At 42.6% G+C, this 14985-nt stretch overlaps 1 protein-coding gene across 5 annotated transcripts in view; it reads left to right on the top strand.

Annotated features, from left to right (window-relative positions):
* msi1b (musashi RNA binding protein 1b) overlaps positions 1-14616 on the top strand; it is a 25247-nt gene extending 10631 nt beyond the window's left edge. For all 5 annotated transcript variants that reach the window (XM_053420319.1, XM_053420320.1, XM_053420316.1 and 2 more), the window contains 11 exons: positions 3394-3435; positions 5572-5664; positions 8706-8754; positions 9239-9321; positions 9411-9528; positions 10573-10653; positions 11200-11256; positions 11594-11656; positions 12362-12516; positions 12729-12778; positions 12888-14616. In XM_053420319.1, the coding sequence (XP_053276294.1) occupies positions 3394-3435; positions 5572-5664; positions 8706-8754; positions 9239-9321; positions 9411-9528; positions 10573-10653; positions 11200-11256; positions 11594-11656; positions 12362-12516; positions 12729-12770 (783 nt within the window). In that variant the 3' untranslated portion in view covers positions 12771-12778; positions 12888-14616. The remainder of the gene's footprint in view (positions 1-3393; positions 3436-5571; positions 5665-8705; positions 8755-9238; positions 9322-9410; positions 9529-10572; positions 10654-11199; positions 11257-11593; positions 11657-12361; positions 12517-12728; positions 12779-12887) is intronic.
* Positions 14617-14985: the final 369 nt, after the last annotated feature.

Below are 14985 nucleotides of genomic sequence, written 5' to 3' on the forward strand. Positions count from 1 at the left end.
TTTTACCCACAGGTCATGTCTGAAAACGTCTTTCCTGACAGACCGATACACCGTTCATCATCATTTCATTTGGTTTATAACAGTCCTGCTAGGGTCACAGACACCGCCATTTTCCTTTATTTTTTACAAATTTTTGATGGCTATTGGGACGTTAATAGGATTTCAACAATTAAGATAAAACGTATTTCAGAATCAAATTTCCAATCCTACCTTTAAATTCAGACAAGCCGCGCCAATTTTCACCCATTAATAGATATCAGTCCTGTAGATGTGTCTGATTGTTCCTGGGATAGGTTCAGCTGGCAAGGATCCACCCGTTGGAGCCTTTGTTTCTCGGGGATGGAAGGACACATGTTGGTCGAACGTTTTCGGAGGAGCCTTCGAAATGAGACAACGTAGTCACTCCACTGTTAAAAAAGTGAAAAACGTTCCCAGATCCGCTACCATCTTGGCACATGGTTCGTCCTTCCACCAATTTTTTTGTAATCCTGATGACAAACAAACCTAAAAATAAAATCAAATAAACAAACAGGGGTGCTTAGTCAGGGTTGAAAATCTTCCTTACAGAGGTAATAACGGCTAGACACAAAATGTCTCCTTCACTGTTTCAAAATAAAAGCACATTCCCACTGAATGCGTTGGATATAGTGTAAGTTGGATATTGGACCGCTGCTGGCTGACAAACAAGTTGTGATGTCACAAATCCAGCCTGTACAATCGTCTTACCCTGAGATTGTAGGTAAACACCAAAATCCAAGTCAAATGACCATGAGGGCTTTGGGGGGTTGGGGGTCACTTTAAATACAACACTGCATTGATCAACATCTTTGAAACAAAGCGATTTCCTTCCTACAGCAAATGTACCTGTTTAACGTCCACGTTTCCTCCCCCCCAACGAATGTGCTGTGTGCTGCCATGTGTTTGATTTTGTTTGTTTGTGTGTGTGTGTGTCTTGTTTGTTTTTGAATGTGCACAGGAGTGTTGGACATCAGGAGGGTTGGTGACCGGAGGTGACTATCAGAGTAGTCTAGCCACTATAGAAACTAAACAGTAGACTCTGCATCTGATCCTCCAGTGTTAGCCTATAGTCTTCTCACTCTGCTCTCTAGAAAAAATAAAAGAAGAAAAAAACGTTGAGGGGATGTCGCCTCTTGTTAGAAACCACACTGTTACCCTTTACTCTGGTAAACGCATGTGGTTTACCATAGAGGCTCTAGCTCTCTACTGTAGTTTAACTCTACCGTCTCATGGTTGCGGACTAATCTTAGCGCTGTACTGTCTCACCATCTGTTAGTGTAACAGCAGTACAGTGTGGAGTAGTCTAGTTGTTCTCTAGCTCTATTAGATCAGTATAGACTAATATAGAGGTCTCAAATTCCAGTTTTACAGTCTGTCTTTGATTGCATTCTCATGGCATGATGTGGTTCTCTCTCCAACCCTGGTGACGTTCAGTGGGCCCTGCCACTTGTGTGTCGATTCTATTTGTTTTTTGCTAGCTGTAGTGATAAGAGTGATATCAAAAGATTTTTCCTGCAAAAGAAAAAGTCAAGTTGTGTCCTTTTCTAAGTCTGTCCTGGATGTAAATGTGAGGACCTGCAGGGCAGGGGACGACCCAGGTTGCCTGAGGAAATGCACGGGATGATGAGTGGTCCCCGTTGTTCTCATCACTTCCGTCCGAAAGCTGAGGGAGGCAAAAACAAACAAACACAAACAAACAAAATTGGGTGGATCTGCCGTCAGTGTGGGTGTGATTGACAGCTCCCTCTCCTCTCCCCGTCCTGCTCCGCCCTTCCTCACACTCTACCTCCTCGTCCTTCTCTCACTCTCTGTCTGACACGCTCGTCCTCGCTCTCGGACTCTCCGCGCCGAGATGAGGTGTGTTTGTGATTGTAGTGCCTGTGTGAGATTCCAGGAGATCACATGTCACATGGTAGTGACGAGAGAGGCAGGGGTTCACTGGACATTCCCAGGCATTCCACCTGCACACACACACACACACAAAAACACGTGCACACACACACACACACACACACACACACACACACACACACACACACACACACATACAGACTTACATGTTTAAGTACTGAACCTCAGACATGTGTCTCACACACTGAATATTAATCCCATGCGAGCAGGCTGCATACAAAGAAAGTGGAGTAATAACACAAACACACATTCACATAGATCATAGATGCTCAAACGCACACGCTGACGAGTAGCTGACTCAAGAATGTAGAGCTGGGACTCACCACAACACACACATACTCACCATTTTAGAATCAAATTAAAAATCAAAAGAAACTTGATAATTGATTGAATAATCAGTCAACACTGAGAAACATCCACAGGTTTCAGTTTCTCAAATATGTGAGTCTGTCATCATTATAAACTGAGTACCTTTGCATTTAACATTTAACAGTTGGTGCTTTTATCATACCAAATAGAGCACTTTTATAGCCTCACGATAGATGAGTCAACTGAGGGAATAATTAGAAAAGCTAAGATGAAGCGATGAGATGCGTTCTGCACACCACATTTAAATTCACTAGATCCACTGGATCTGCACACGCTCCTAAATATCACTCTCCCAAATATGCCAGATTTTTTTTTTCAAGATCCATGAATTATTTTCTTAAAAATCAAGACAATATATTAGAAAACATCCTTTCTTGCAATGTAAAGAAAAGTGAAAAACATATCTGCTCCTCCTGATCTTTATCTGCACTAAAATTAACAGAGTTCTTCCCTGACTAATACAGCATCTTCCCATCAGGTCTCATGTTAATCCGTCCAGTAGTTTTTGTTTAATCTTGTTTACAAACCAACAAACAAAATCTCAGGGGTGAAAACCTCCTTGGTGCTTTGATAAGCAGCCTTAATGACATCATCTACTGCTACATCACTGTTGGCAAATGTTCACACACACACACTGGTATTACTGTCAAACACACACATTCATTCAGCAGTCGTGTCTTCAGACCAGGATGTAGGTGTTCGATCAGATGTCTGAAGCAGGTGATAATGAGAAAACCTCACCATCTTTCCACCTCAAAATGTATTGATTTATTTGAGAACACACTCGCTACCTTTGACGTCAACTTCATCTTGATTTTTTCTGTCCCAACTATAAGCTGTGTCTGTTTCTGTTAATCAGCACAAGGAAGTGTGGGTATGATGAGCCTTCAAAAACGTGTGTCTTTGACATTGTTGCTGTGTTAATGTTGCACTAGGCCAACAGGAGGATGACATGGATATATTACACCCTCATTGATGAGTCATCATGAGAGATGAAGGTGTGATGTCAGAGTACACAGAGGAAAGGTTGCTGATGCGTCTGCATCATGACACAACACTAACCAGTCGTCTCCCTCTCTGTATCCTCTCCTGCAGATCGATCCCAAGGTTGCGTTCCCTCGCAGAGCCCAGCCCAAGGTGAGTGGATCTGTCTCCTCAGGTTAAGTTGTGTGCACCTTGTTTTGCAGCGGGTTAGGCTAATGCCTGGTAATCTGATGAACATGAGCGGCGCTGACATCACCGGGTCGTTGTGCGATTGTGTGCGAACAAAAACGTTCACAAATTTAGAAACACAGAAGTATTGTTAAACCCACCTGAACGTCTGGATTGTGTTTCAAGTACGCTCTGTCCTGATCTGTGGCAGCTCGGTCTTCTCTGCTCACAACGACAGGCTGGGAAACCCGGCTGTGTGAGGCCAGCAGCACAAATAAACACTGGTACGAGGAGAAAAGAACATATAACAACATTTTCTCTGATACGACAGATCTGCTGAAATGGCTGTGTCAAAGGTTGTTGCATTGGTTTTCCATTTAGTTTCTAAGCTGCAGAAGAATGCAGCGTGTGAGCGTGTGTTAAAACACAAACATATATCCCTGAATATGCCTGATTTGTGACTTTGACAGTCATTGACACCATTGTCCCATAATGAAACGCACAATGTAGACTTTTGGAACCCACTTTATTAAAGAGCGACACCTAATAAAATCTTAAAAGGTTGTAGATGGTGACAGATGTAACAGCAAAAAACATAAAAAAATAAAATTAAGCTGCTTTCAGACATGCACTGAACTGATAATCTCCTAAGGGGCTGTATGTGAGAACGCAAATGTCCAAGTGAGAGGCTCCAGACTTCACCACGAGCTAGTGGCCGTGTCAATGACGTTTCTAAAATGCCATAGACACAAAAAAACACACACAAAAAACTAGAAGAATACAAATATCTCCAGATGAAAAGGCTGGGCCTTACTAGAAGAAGACAGGTGAATATATCAGGAGAGCTATTGGTGATGAGAGCCGACGGTGGTGTCTATGCCCTGTAAACAAAAACACGTAATTTCCACAGCTGAATTAATATGCAATGTACTACCGGCTGCACCCCCCTTCACCTGAAAGCTACACAGATTTCTGTGCCGTGGTGAATGCATCTGACCTTAGAATCTCCTGCTGCATTGTTCATGTTTGAAAGGCGAACTCCAGAGAAAGTCCCAACCCAATTCTGTGGACATTCATGACTGAAAAACGTATGTTAATTCAAAGCGTCTACTATAACATATTAGTAACATTAGTAAATAATTTGTTACAAAGTGTTAATGTATTATGATGTACCTTTGACACACCTTACAGTTACAGGTTTAAATCCACCTGTTTCTGTCCACATTGTTCAATCACAGTGTTCTCGGCTGACAGACTTACAGCAGCACGGACTAAACACTGTTCTGTTAAATGCTGCTCGTCTTCCACTTTATGTGACGGAGCAAACTTGTTTTTCTTCTCCATCTCGCCACAAAAAACGTAATTCCAGGTGTCCCGCTGGAGCCAGTGTTTGGCTCAGTTTTTTTCTTTAAATGCTTTTGTGCTCTTGTTCAGCAAACTGTAGAGAAAAAACAGATACACGGAGGCAAATGTTAAGAAGAAACCAGTTGACGCGCTGCCAGTCTTCTGTGGGGCTTCATGGGCTGGAATCAAAATGTGTTTTATTTATGGTCCCTGTGAAACCCTATTATGTATAAATCATATAAAACATAATTTTACGTATAACATAATTAAATGTCATGTTTGCTCAAAGGCACAGTGATAGGTATTCTTGAAACAGTGACAGCTCAATGAATGGAAAAAAATCTTGGTAAATAATGCATTTAATGAAAAATCTGTTACAATATTATCATCCAATGTAAATTACCTTTTAACCACCGTTATTCTTGTATTGTTTGGGGACAGTGTGAAAAGTAGTTTTGTACTTTGAACCTGCAACTTAATTTCAGAAAATTGTTTTAAGTGTAGTAACAGCTGAGGCAGCAGTAAAGTAACATTAAATAAACATACATTTGAGACAAATAATTCGACTGTTTTGATTCAAAGTACTGAGGTAATACAGAGTTGCAAAAGCGCTTGTAATTATTGTAACATTTAAACAAGCTTTCTGGACAAATATACACATTTTGAGTCACGACCGTAAACTGATTCCTAACTGGATTTATTATAAAATGAACAGTGTGCCTGAAGATGCCAGAGGGAAGAGTTATTTGCTCATCTGTGCCGTTCCCCCTCTTACAGCTGGTGACTCGAACCAAGAAGATCTTTGTGGGAGGCCTGTCAGTGAACACGACTATCGAGGACGTCAAGCAGTACTTCGACCAGTTCGGGAAGGTGAGTGTTGTCTAAGGGAGCTTTGGTGTCAGATTTTGGCCGAACCAAACAGCAATGGAGGTCGAAAGCCGAAAAAGTGGGACTATTCTGCTTGAACAGATTCACATACATTTCGGTGGCGTCGGCGCGGAAACGAATCAGCAGCTCTGAGCAGCATTGCCTCTCGCCAGTGCTGCCGAGGCTGATTCACCGCAAGTTCTCTGTGAAAAACTTCACTTGGGAGTCGAGCTGCTGCTTGGAAGTGAAGGAGTTACTGCTGCAGGGAGGAGGAGGGCGAGAAAGGATGGAGAGAAAAAGGCTTGAAGAGGGTAGGAAAGGAAAAAAATAACGAGGCTGAGAGACTCTGAGAGCAGCAGGCGAAGTTAGGGGGACTGGGAGAGGGAGCAGGGGGAGGAGGGCGAGAGAGGGAGGGGGGAGAAAAGTTTTGTACTGAGTGTGTGGTGATGGCGAGGAAGGAGGAGGGATTATCAGAATCTGAATTAATCTGATGTAACAGCTGCTCCTACCCACAACCCCCTCCTGGCCCGTTACCGTGGTGACCCGACTTGCCCATTGTCCCCAAGTAATTCTGTGGGTAAGGGGGTTTTGTTCTGAAGGAGGAGGGATGAGGTGGTGTTCGGGGGTGTTAGCATGAGTGTGTGTGTGTGTGTTGGGTGGGGGTTAACTCTGTAGTTTAGTAAAAAATAAATATAATTGGACTTACACTCAAAACCTCCTAACTTCCTCCTCTACTTTTATATCATTTCCTTAATTTAGATGTGTTTTTTTTAAAACATTTTTTAACATAAAGTTTTATCCAAGTTTCTTAAATTCTTCGATGTGAAAGACGTGGGGCAGAGAATAGCTGACGGGCTGACAAAGGCACCGACAAGGGCGGGAGGGCCTGATTGAGAGTGGTTTGCAGAGGCTGAAGAGAGGGAACTGGGGCAATGATGGTGTGTGTGTGTGTGTGTGTGTGTGTGTGTGTGTGTGTGTGTAAGGGGGGGTTACGAGGGCCATTATACCTCTGCACAAAGCTAGACAAATATTTTGTTAGTTTGTTCAGAAGTTATCTGCATACTGGAAGTTTCTGGACCTTTCCCACTCCACGAGGGGGAACAGAAAAGCTTTATGAGCCACGTGACTTTTAGTTCATCTTCTGCTGAATAAAATTGGACGGAACAACCCCCCCCCCCCCCCCCAAAAAAAACTGTAACTTTTCAAAGTCAGTCACGGGAAAATACTCTGTTTTAAACCGTTACGTCTGCAACCGCATGGCATTTCATTTTCAGAGCCAAAGGTTTGGCCTCGAGTTTCTCCATGCTCCCTCCTCAATCATAACGTCTAGATGAATTTTTGCCGAGAGAGATATCGAGGGATGGACGGTGAAATGTAGGCTCCAGCCATCCATGGAAGTTCCTGATTAGACTGCCTCACTGGACCTTTTGTGTCCCGTCCTGGTGAGGACAAAGGAGAGCGGAGAGGGATGGGCAGGGGATAACAGGGAAGATGAGAGGTGGGGAAAAAAGGATAAGAGAGGAATATTGTCCGGCAGTGCGCCATTAAAAATGCCCAGTGTTTGAAATATTGAGCAATGATATGCGATTAACTCCATTTGCAGCGTTTTATGTTTTGATGGCGTCCTCCAGGGTGACAGAGCAGCCTCACTTCAAGTTGGAATTGGATGACTTTTATGTATTTGCCTTGTTAAACCGGCTTGGTAAATGTGTTTGTCTGACCTCACCCTTAATTGCTTAAAGTTTTCTGTGGACTCGCTACGTGGACAAAGTTTCCAGTTGAAAGACTGATTTTGCAGAGACACTGAGTGTTGCAGGCGTCAGGCAAATGTCAGGCAGCGGCTTGAGAAGCATCAGAGTAACAGGTCCTCTTTCACAGTGACACTCCTCACTCACCTTTGACCTTTCTGTAGGCAAACTGCCCTTAGGGGTCCACACACACACACACACACACACTGACAATGTGACTATGACAAATTATTCAGTGGACCACATCCAGTAAACTTATTATAGACCAAGAGCAGAGATTCATTTACCAAATGTTTATTTGGACCACTGTGCAGAGTATAAACATGTGAGCTTGTGGCGAGAGAGGGGGAGGTGGGGGAAAGAGGAGGTCAACTTTGACATAAGAAACTATCTCCCTCTCTGTGTGTGTGTGTGTGTGTGTGTGTAGAATAGACACCTGTGTCTTTGCTCTATAAAGGGGGGCCGGGCTGGAGGGAGAGGTCAAAGGGAGAGGAGGAGGAGGAATCATGGCCGACTGTGCCAACAAACAAAGCCTCCAGGCCTCTTTGTTCTCCCTCTTCCCTCTCCCTTTGTCTCTTCTTTCTCCTCCCTTTCCACTTTGACCCAATCTTCTTCTTTCTTTTTCTTTCCTCCTCACTCTTACAGGACTCTCTGTGCTCTATTTCACCATATCTCCACCTGTCGCTCTTCCTCTCACTATCAGCTCTGCCCTCTCATCGAGTCCCCTCCTGCCCACAGGATTCACCTTTCTGCTTGTGACTGGCAAATTTCTTTTTGTGTGTGTGTGTGTGTTTGTGTGTCTGTGTTTGTGGCCCTCTCTTTGTCTCACTGGCACTCTCCCACTATTCATAAAGCATATTTGATGTTGGCTAGAGCTCTTTTATAAGGGCTTTTTGTACAGTTGCCATGGGAATGTCAAACTTTGGAGGGGAGAAAAGGGGGCGGATTATGTGATCTCTGTGAGAAGGATTGTGACCAGGGCAGTTTAGCAGCAGACACAACTTCCAACTTTCCGTGCCACTCATTATGTCTATTTGCCATGTACAGTGTTTCTCCATATTTCCCTCTCTTTGCTCTCTCGGCCTCCTCTTTGTAACCTGTCGCTTGTCCCCAGTACCCTCCCTCCCTCCCTCCCTCCCTCCCTCACTCCCTCTTCCCCCTCCTCTCTGTCCATCTGTTGCTGAGCCTCCCTGCAGAACTTGAGAAGGGCTGAGGTCAGGCAATATGCTGCGTGGCAGGAGAGAGAGAGAGAGAGAGCGCTGCGTTCATAAACGGTGTTGTTTGTCTCCCCCCCAGGTCGACGATGCTATGCTCATGTTCGACAAGACCACCAACAGACACAGAGGTGAGACGGACGAACTCTCACTCTGTCCATTAATGCACTACACCTCAACTTTTCCTCTCCTTGTCTTCCTCAGTTTACTACTCTTCCTCCAATCCTTCCTGGTTGTCTATTGATTCACCCCCAGGGCCTCCTCCTTCCTGTGGGCTGAGCAGGAGGAGACGAACGGGGCTAGTCTAATTAGCCAGTCCGTTAATCGGGATCAGGATAAAGCCTCCTTAAGCACCTCCTCCCCACCCTAGGACTGATCGATTATGACAGCCTACCAGCTTTGTCCAGGCCTTCTGGCCAGGAAGGGAGGGAAGAAAGGATGAGTGCAGAATAGCAACATTGAAAGAGGGGGGGCAAATGTGTTAAGCGGCTATTACAGTACTGATTACTGGAGACTATTAGCTGTGCTGCTGCACAGAGAGGCCCGCTGTTGAAATCCATCAAACTGTGTGAAATGTATATGTTTCTACTCTCAAAATGTGCTCGTCCTCGCCAGGATTCGGCTTTGTGACGTTTGAGAACGAGGATGTGGTGGAGAAAGTCTGCGAGATCCACTTCCACGAGATCAACAACAAAATGGTAAGCGGCTCTGTGTGTGCGACAACGTTCTGACACCGTTGTTGCGTCACCGACCTTGCAGTACTGATTTGTTGTGTGTCTGGAAACAGGTGGAGTGTAAGAAAGCTCAGCCCAAGGAGGTGATGTCCCCCACGGGCTCGGCCAGGGGGCGCTCTAGGGTGATGCCCTATGGGATGGACGCCTTCATGCTGGGCATTGGTATGCTGGGTAAGTTCGTATTGATCAGGACAGGAAGGATGTGGTCTTACACCTGAGCCTTACAATAACTATCCCTGCATCAGGGCCCCCGTTGGCTTAAAGGTCACATGACGCCTCATGTGGAGCGAACTGACCACTGAGCTGGGTCGTGTCGGCTTGTAACTCTCCGACATGCAGCCTCGATTAACTACAGCTTAGACTTTAGAACTTACAGAAAAGGTGCAGTAATGAAGAAAAACATAGCACATACTTCCACCAAGGTTCGAATCATAGATATTAGTCAATCATTAAACAAAATGTAAGATAAAAATTAAATATTAAAATATGTGCTATATATGCTGCATCCTATATCTCCCATAATGCAACCACTCGAACTTCATACCCTCAGTTTGTAAAGGAGTTTTCTCCTCATGAAAAATAAAACGTGGAATTTCCGCTGTAACAGTTCCGCTCTTCTAATTTCGTTGAACATTATTACCACATCATCACTACAGTAGGATAAGGTCCACACGATTAATTTAATTTGTATTCACACCAGTTCAGGACCTGTTTGCGGATCTGAATTTAACACCAATGCCACCACCAACTGTTCAGTCTGAGAACTACACCTTTTTCTCCAGCGTTTCATTTGAAAAGACATTGTAGCTTAAGATGGAATCGCCACCACATATTCAAAAGAAAAAAAGTTAAATAATAATAGTAGATAAGCATGTTGTATCCGTGTGAATGTTGTTCGGAAGTCATCTCTCCAGGTGGCATGTTGTGCACAATGAAAATCTCGGTATACTGTGTACCGCTTAGAGTGAAACCAAAGACAAAGACACTAAGCTGCTTAGTCATAGTGAAGAAATCCAGACCACAGGTGTAGAATATCATCCGCCTGCACGTCACAGAGCATACCAGGCCTCACGCTTAGGGGGCAGCACAACCACAAACACGTGCACACAATACTGCAATGACCTCTTTTTTTTTATCTCAGACGCCACATAAACACATTGTATTTCCTATTTTTTCTGATATCCATGTGTTGATAGTGATTTTTCCCCCCCGCAGGTTATCCTGGCTTTCAGACGGCCACCTACACCAGCCGGAGCTACGCTGGCATCACTCCTGGATACACCTACCAGTTCCCTGGTAATCAAAGCACATTTTCTGCTCCTCATACACTCTGATGTTATTTTTTGTCACATTAACTGAGAGTTAAACACGCAGCTACATTTAGTTCGCAAGTGTTGTAGATGCACATGCTGTGTGAGACATGAATGAGTTTGAAAAAAATATTAAAATCATCCTTGCTTCCCTTGACAAACAGACATTATCTGCACTTAGTGATTGAACGGAATGAACAACCTGTCATCTAACGTCTTCAAGTTTTTTCTATTTTATATCAAAAACATAATGATGTGTGAAGTGTGAGCAGCAGATAAATCTGTGGAATGGATGAATAATTAAGTGTAATCAATGTACTCTTCTGAATTGAAGTTATTTGTTTTATATGACACATGCTATTTATATTTATATATGTTGTGCATAATTTATAACACCACTTTTGTTGCTTTTTAAAATATCCTTCCGTCATTTAATTCCTGTTCGCATTCCTCAAACCCTGTGTGTGTATGTGTTCTCCTCGCCGGCAGTGAAAGTGTTTGTCTCAACAGCACTCTGATGTTTCTGTTTTAGAGTTCCACTTAGAGAGGACTCCCCTTCTGACTTCACCTCATCCCCCTGAGCTCACAGGTCAGTCAGTCCCTCTTCTGAAATATACAAGCGTCACGTCTTCTCCGCGCCACGCTAGCGTCAACACCAGGTCACGCTTTGGTTTGCATGTTTTTGTTTGTCAGTCCTCCTCATTCTCTAAACTGAAGGCAGGATTGCTGTAAGAAAAGAGGAAGGTTTTGTCATTATCCTACTCAACTAAAGTGAATTATAATTCAGAATTTCTGCTCAAAATTACAACATAAATAACTCCAGCACAAGTCACTGGAGGTAGACGTGAAATAATGTGTTCTTAGCTGTCTGTTATGTGCCTACACATAAAAAGGTGTTAAACTTGGGTTTTACTTTTTTTTTTCAGCCATTCCTCTCACAGCGTATGGACCAATGGCAGCAGCAGCGGCGGCAGCAGCAGTCGTCAGAGGTATGTAAATGAAAATAAGAAATGTCTTTTGATTTTTCTTTTAATTTTACAGGATTATATTTTTATACATCTGAACATCTGCTGTAAATGTGACTAATCTCATATCAAAGAAAAAATTACCAAAACCAAATTCTTATTATTTTTTCTTAACTACTAATATAGTTGCAGATTTTAAATATGAAGAAATTCTAATTTAGTCACCTACCACCTTGCCAATCTTCACTATGATGAACAAATGTTTCAAGAGTTGTACTGTTTACAATAAATAGAAAAATATCCCTGGAAACCTTAAGTAGAAACAACTATTTTATTAGAAAAGTCAAGTCTACAGTATGAATGTATATAAAGATGGACGACACGACAGCAATCCCAAAAGTAAAGCCAAAACATCTTAATGCCCTCTGGTGGCTGGTTGCAGTATAGGTCATAAACCCTGCAACCTCTATAAAATCTTTCCAAATATGATTTCTGTCTTTTGGATAGTTCTAATACTAATGTATGTCAAGTAATAATTTTCTGGTAAGTTTAATTACTAATTAGATTTTACAAAAAATAGAAAAGCTAATTGGTCAAGCATGTGTATCGGTAGGATCTCGATACCACAGCTACATACCACAATCAATCTAGTTAAATAATACTAATTTATTTAGGCTTTTAGCCTGTAAGTGTTTCAAACAGCAAGAATCTATCTGTTTTGACTTTTAGGCTCTAACCCGTCTCGCTCAGCTGGATTTTTAAGTACGAGCAGCCCTGGGCCGATGGCAGACCTGTATGGAAACGCCGGTCAGGAGTCGGCAGTGAGCAGTTACCTCAGCGCTGCCAGCCCCGCCCCGAGCACTGGATTCAGCCATAGTTTGGGGGTAAGACATTGTTGCTTATGATTCTGTACCGGAATGTTTCTGTCCTGGTTCCTTAACAGTTTCTTAGCTGTGACTCAGGAACTGTGGTTTTCATTCAAACAAAACACTGATTAACAACTTCAGAATGTTACAAACAAAAAAAGATGTGCTCATTGTCTGAATTTTACTAACAAAGAAGTGACCCTTGAACTTTTCTATTCTTGCTCCCGCAGGGCCCTTTGATCGCCACAGCCTTCACTAACGGATATCACTGAGAGCCTAGGTCAGTCTTTGTCTTGTCTAGCATGTCTTTGTTTGAAGCATTTTGTTTAAGACACATTATTGCATCAACCGACCTGTGAGTAACCTACGTGGCTTTCTTGTCACTGCAGAGCTGTAGACTGAGAGCTGAAAGGAGTTTAAGCTGTTTCGGAGCTGATTGGCCTGTCTCTGTCTGGTCCACCTCTTCGGCTGGGGCGGCTCGATTTTTGACAAACCACCCCCGACCCCTCCAGCCGACCCTACTGACGCTTCACTTAACTCCACCCCCCAATGAAAACAAAAAAAGAGAAGTTCATAAATGGAGCATTTATCACTATTTGTAATAGCGACACATGCTGATGCTGAATTTTTAGAGTTTTTTCTGTTGTTATGTTTTACCTTGTTGTTGTTGTTTTTTTTTTTGATGGCTGTATTTCTTTATCTGTTTTGGCTGTATTTGATTGGGTTATTTGAACTTTGACCTCTGAGATAAGAGCAGTTCAAGCTCCGGGTGAAGCCCATTTTAAGGTCAAGAGCTGTAATTTGTACTGAGAAAAAAAAACTGTATATTTGTCTAGTTGTCTATACTAGTTCATACTGAATTTTAACTAAACATTTGTGATTAATACTATTTCTTGACAATGTGTCACAAAGTGTATATCTTGGTAGGTTTCTAACAAAGACTTGTTCTACTAATAATGGTCACACAAAGGTCATTAGTCCCAGTTGCATAATATGCCAACATGAGCTGTACAATTTTGTAAAATATTGTAAATATGACTGGTTTTCGGGGGGGCTCAGAGGGCGGAGGGTGGGGGTTCAGCTAATTGTGTGTGTGGGAGGCTTTGGAGAAATGTGTTGGAAAGCTTGACTGTTACGTATCATACTTTCACTTGGGGGTCGAGAACATTTCAGTTTGCCTGTCACCAGAAGACCAGCCGTTCAGTGTGTCTCTCTCCATGCTTCTATGGAGGATGTTTCACAAGAGTGTGTTAGTGCTGCGTCAGAGTTCAAACCCTCTACATGCAGCGGAGGAGAGACGCTGAGTCTGGTACAACAGTCCTCAATCAGGAGAGTTAACAAGAAAAAAAACACATGCTATTTTCTTACTTTGTCATGCTGTTGTTTTAACTGTGATTTTTCAATATACAATGTTTGTTTGTGAAGGAAAATGAAGGACGAGTGTGCGGGAGCAGTGGTACGCAGTTAGCGTGTTTACAGCTGATTGATTGCGTGATCATGTCATGTGGTATTGTACACATTGGTTTCCAATGTGCCATGTGCTGTTTTTCTTGGGGGGGAGGGTTGGTACCTCAGTTGCAAATGTGAAATTTTAATCAGACTTTTTTTATTGTTGCATTAACATCTGTGTCAAAGTGTGGATGGTTAAACCGTTTAGAAAGGTGGCTTCTCTAACAGGAAAGGAGAGGAGGGTCATTTTAACTCTCACCTGTATCTTCACCTATCACCCACCACATCCTAACCATCACTGCATATCCACTGGAGGTCACAGACTGTAGAAATGTGACTACTATTTTTAGACGAAAACTTGGTTATGTTCAGAGCTACTAGTATGTTGCACTGGCCGATCACAATAAATGTGTTTCTTTCTTTGAATAGTAGCTTAAGAACAAAGCACTCTCGATCTGCAAGACACAGGTTTTTACATTTCGATACGCTCGCTCACACTGCTACAGGTCACCATGGTAGTTCATTCATTCTATGATGCTGTTTTCACTGAAAAATAACAATCTTGTCAACACTGTAACTTTTTTCTGATTTTCTTTTTCCTGTCATGTTTATTCCTTTGGAAAAAAAAAACTTTTTAAAATTCCTAATAAATTATTTAAAAACATTCCACTTCTGTATCCTGTTGTTTTTTTATCAGAGGAGCATTGTTAAAGAGAATCTTCATATATAAATAAATACGTGTCGGCAATAAAGAACATCTACAATATGCCCTGTCAGTGGTAAAGTACAACAAAGTACATGTACTTTATTTTACTTGGATGTTTTTTTCATGGTAAGCTGTATTTCGGTTTATCCATTCATACTTTTGCAACATTCAGAATTTACACACTACCGCAGACAGGTGAGCGACTTCCAGATATTTTCACTTGACAGAAAACATATTTAAAAACTGCTGAGGGAGCGCTGTGATGGATTTTCTTGGTTCGTTTTAATGTAATGGTAGAGTCTCACAACCACTGTTAGGAGAACACCAGTGGT

Source organism: Pleuronectes platessa, chromosome 4, assembly GCF_947347685.1.
Source record: "Pleuronectes platessa chromosome 4, fPlePla1.1, whole genome shotgun sequence".
NCBI lineage: Eukaryota > Metazoa > Chordata > Actinopteri > Pleuronectiformes > Pleuronectidae > Pleuronectes > Pleuronectes platessa.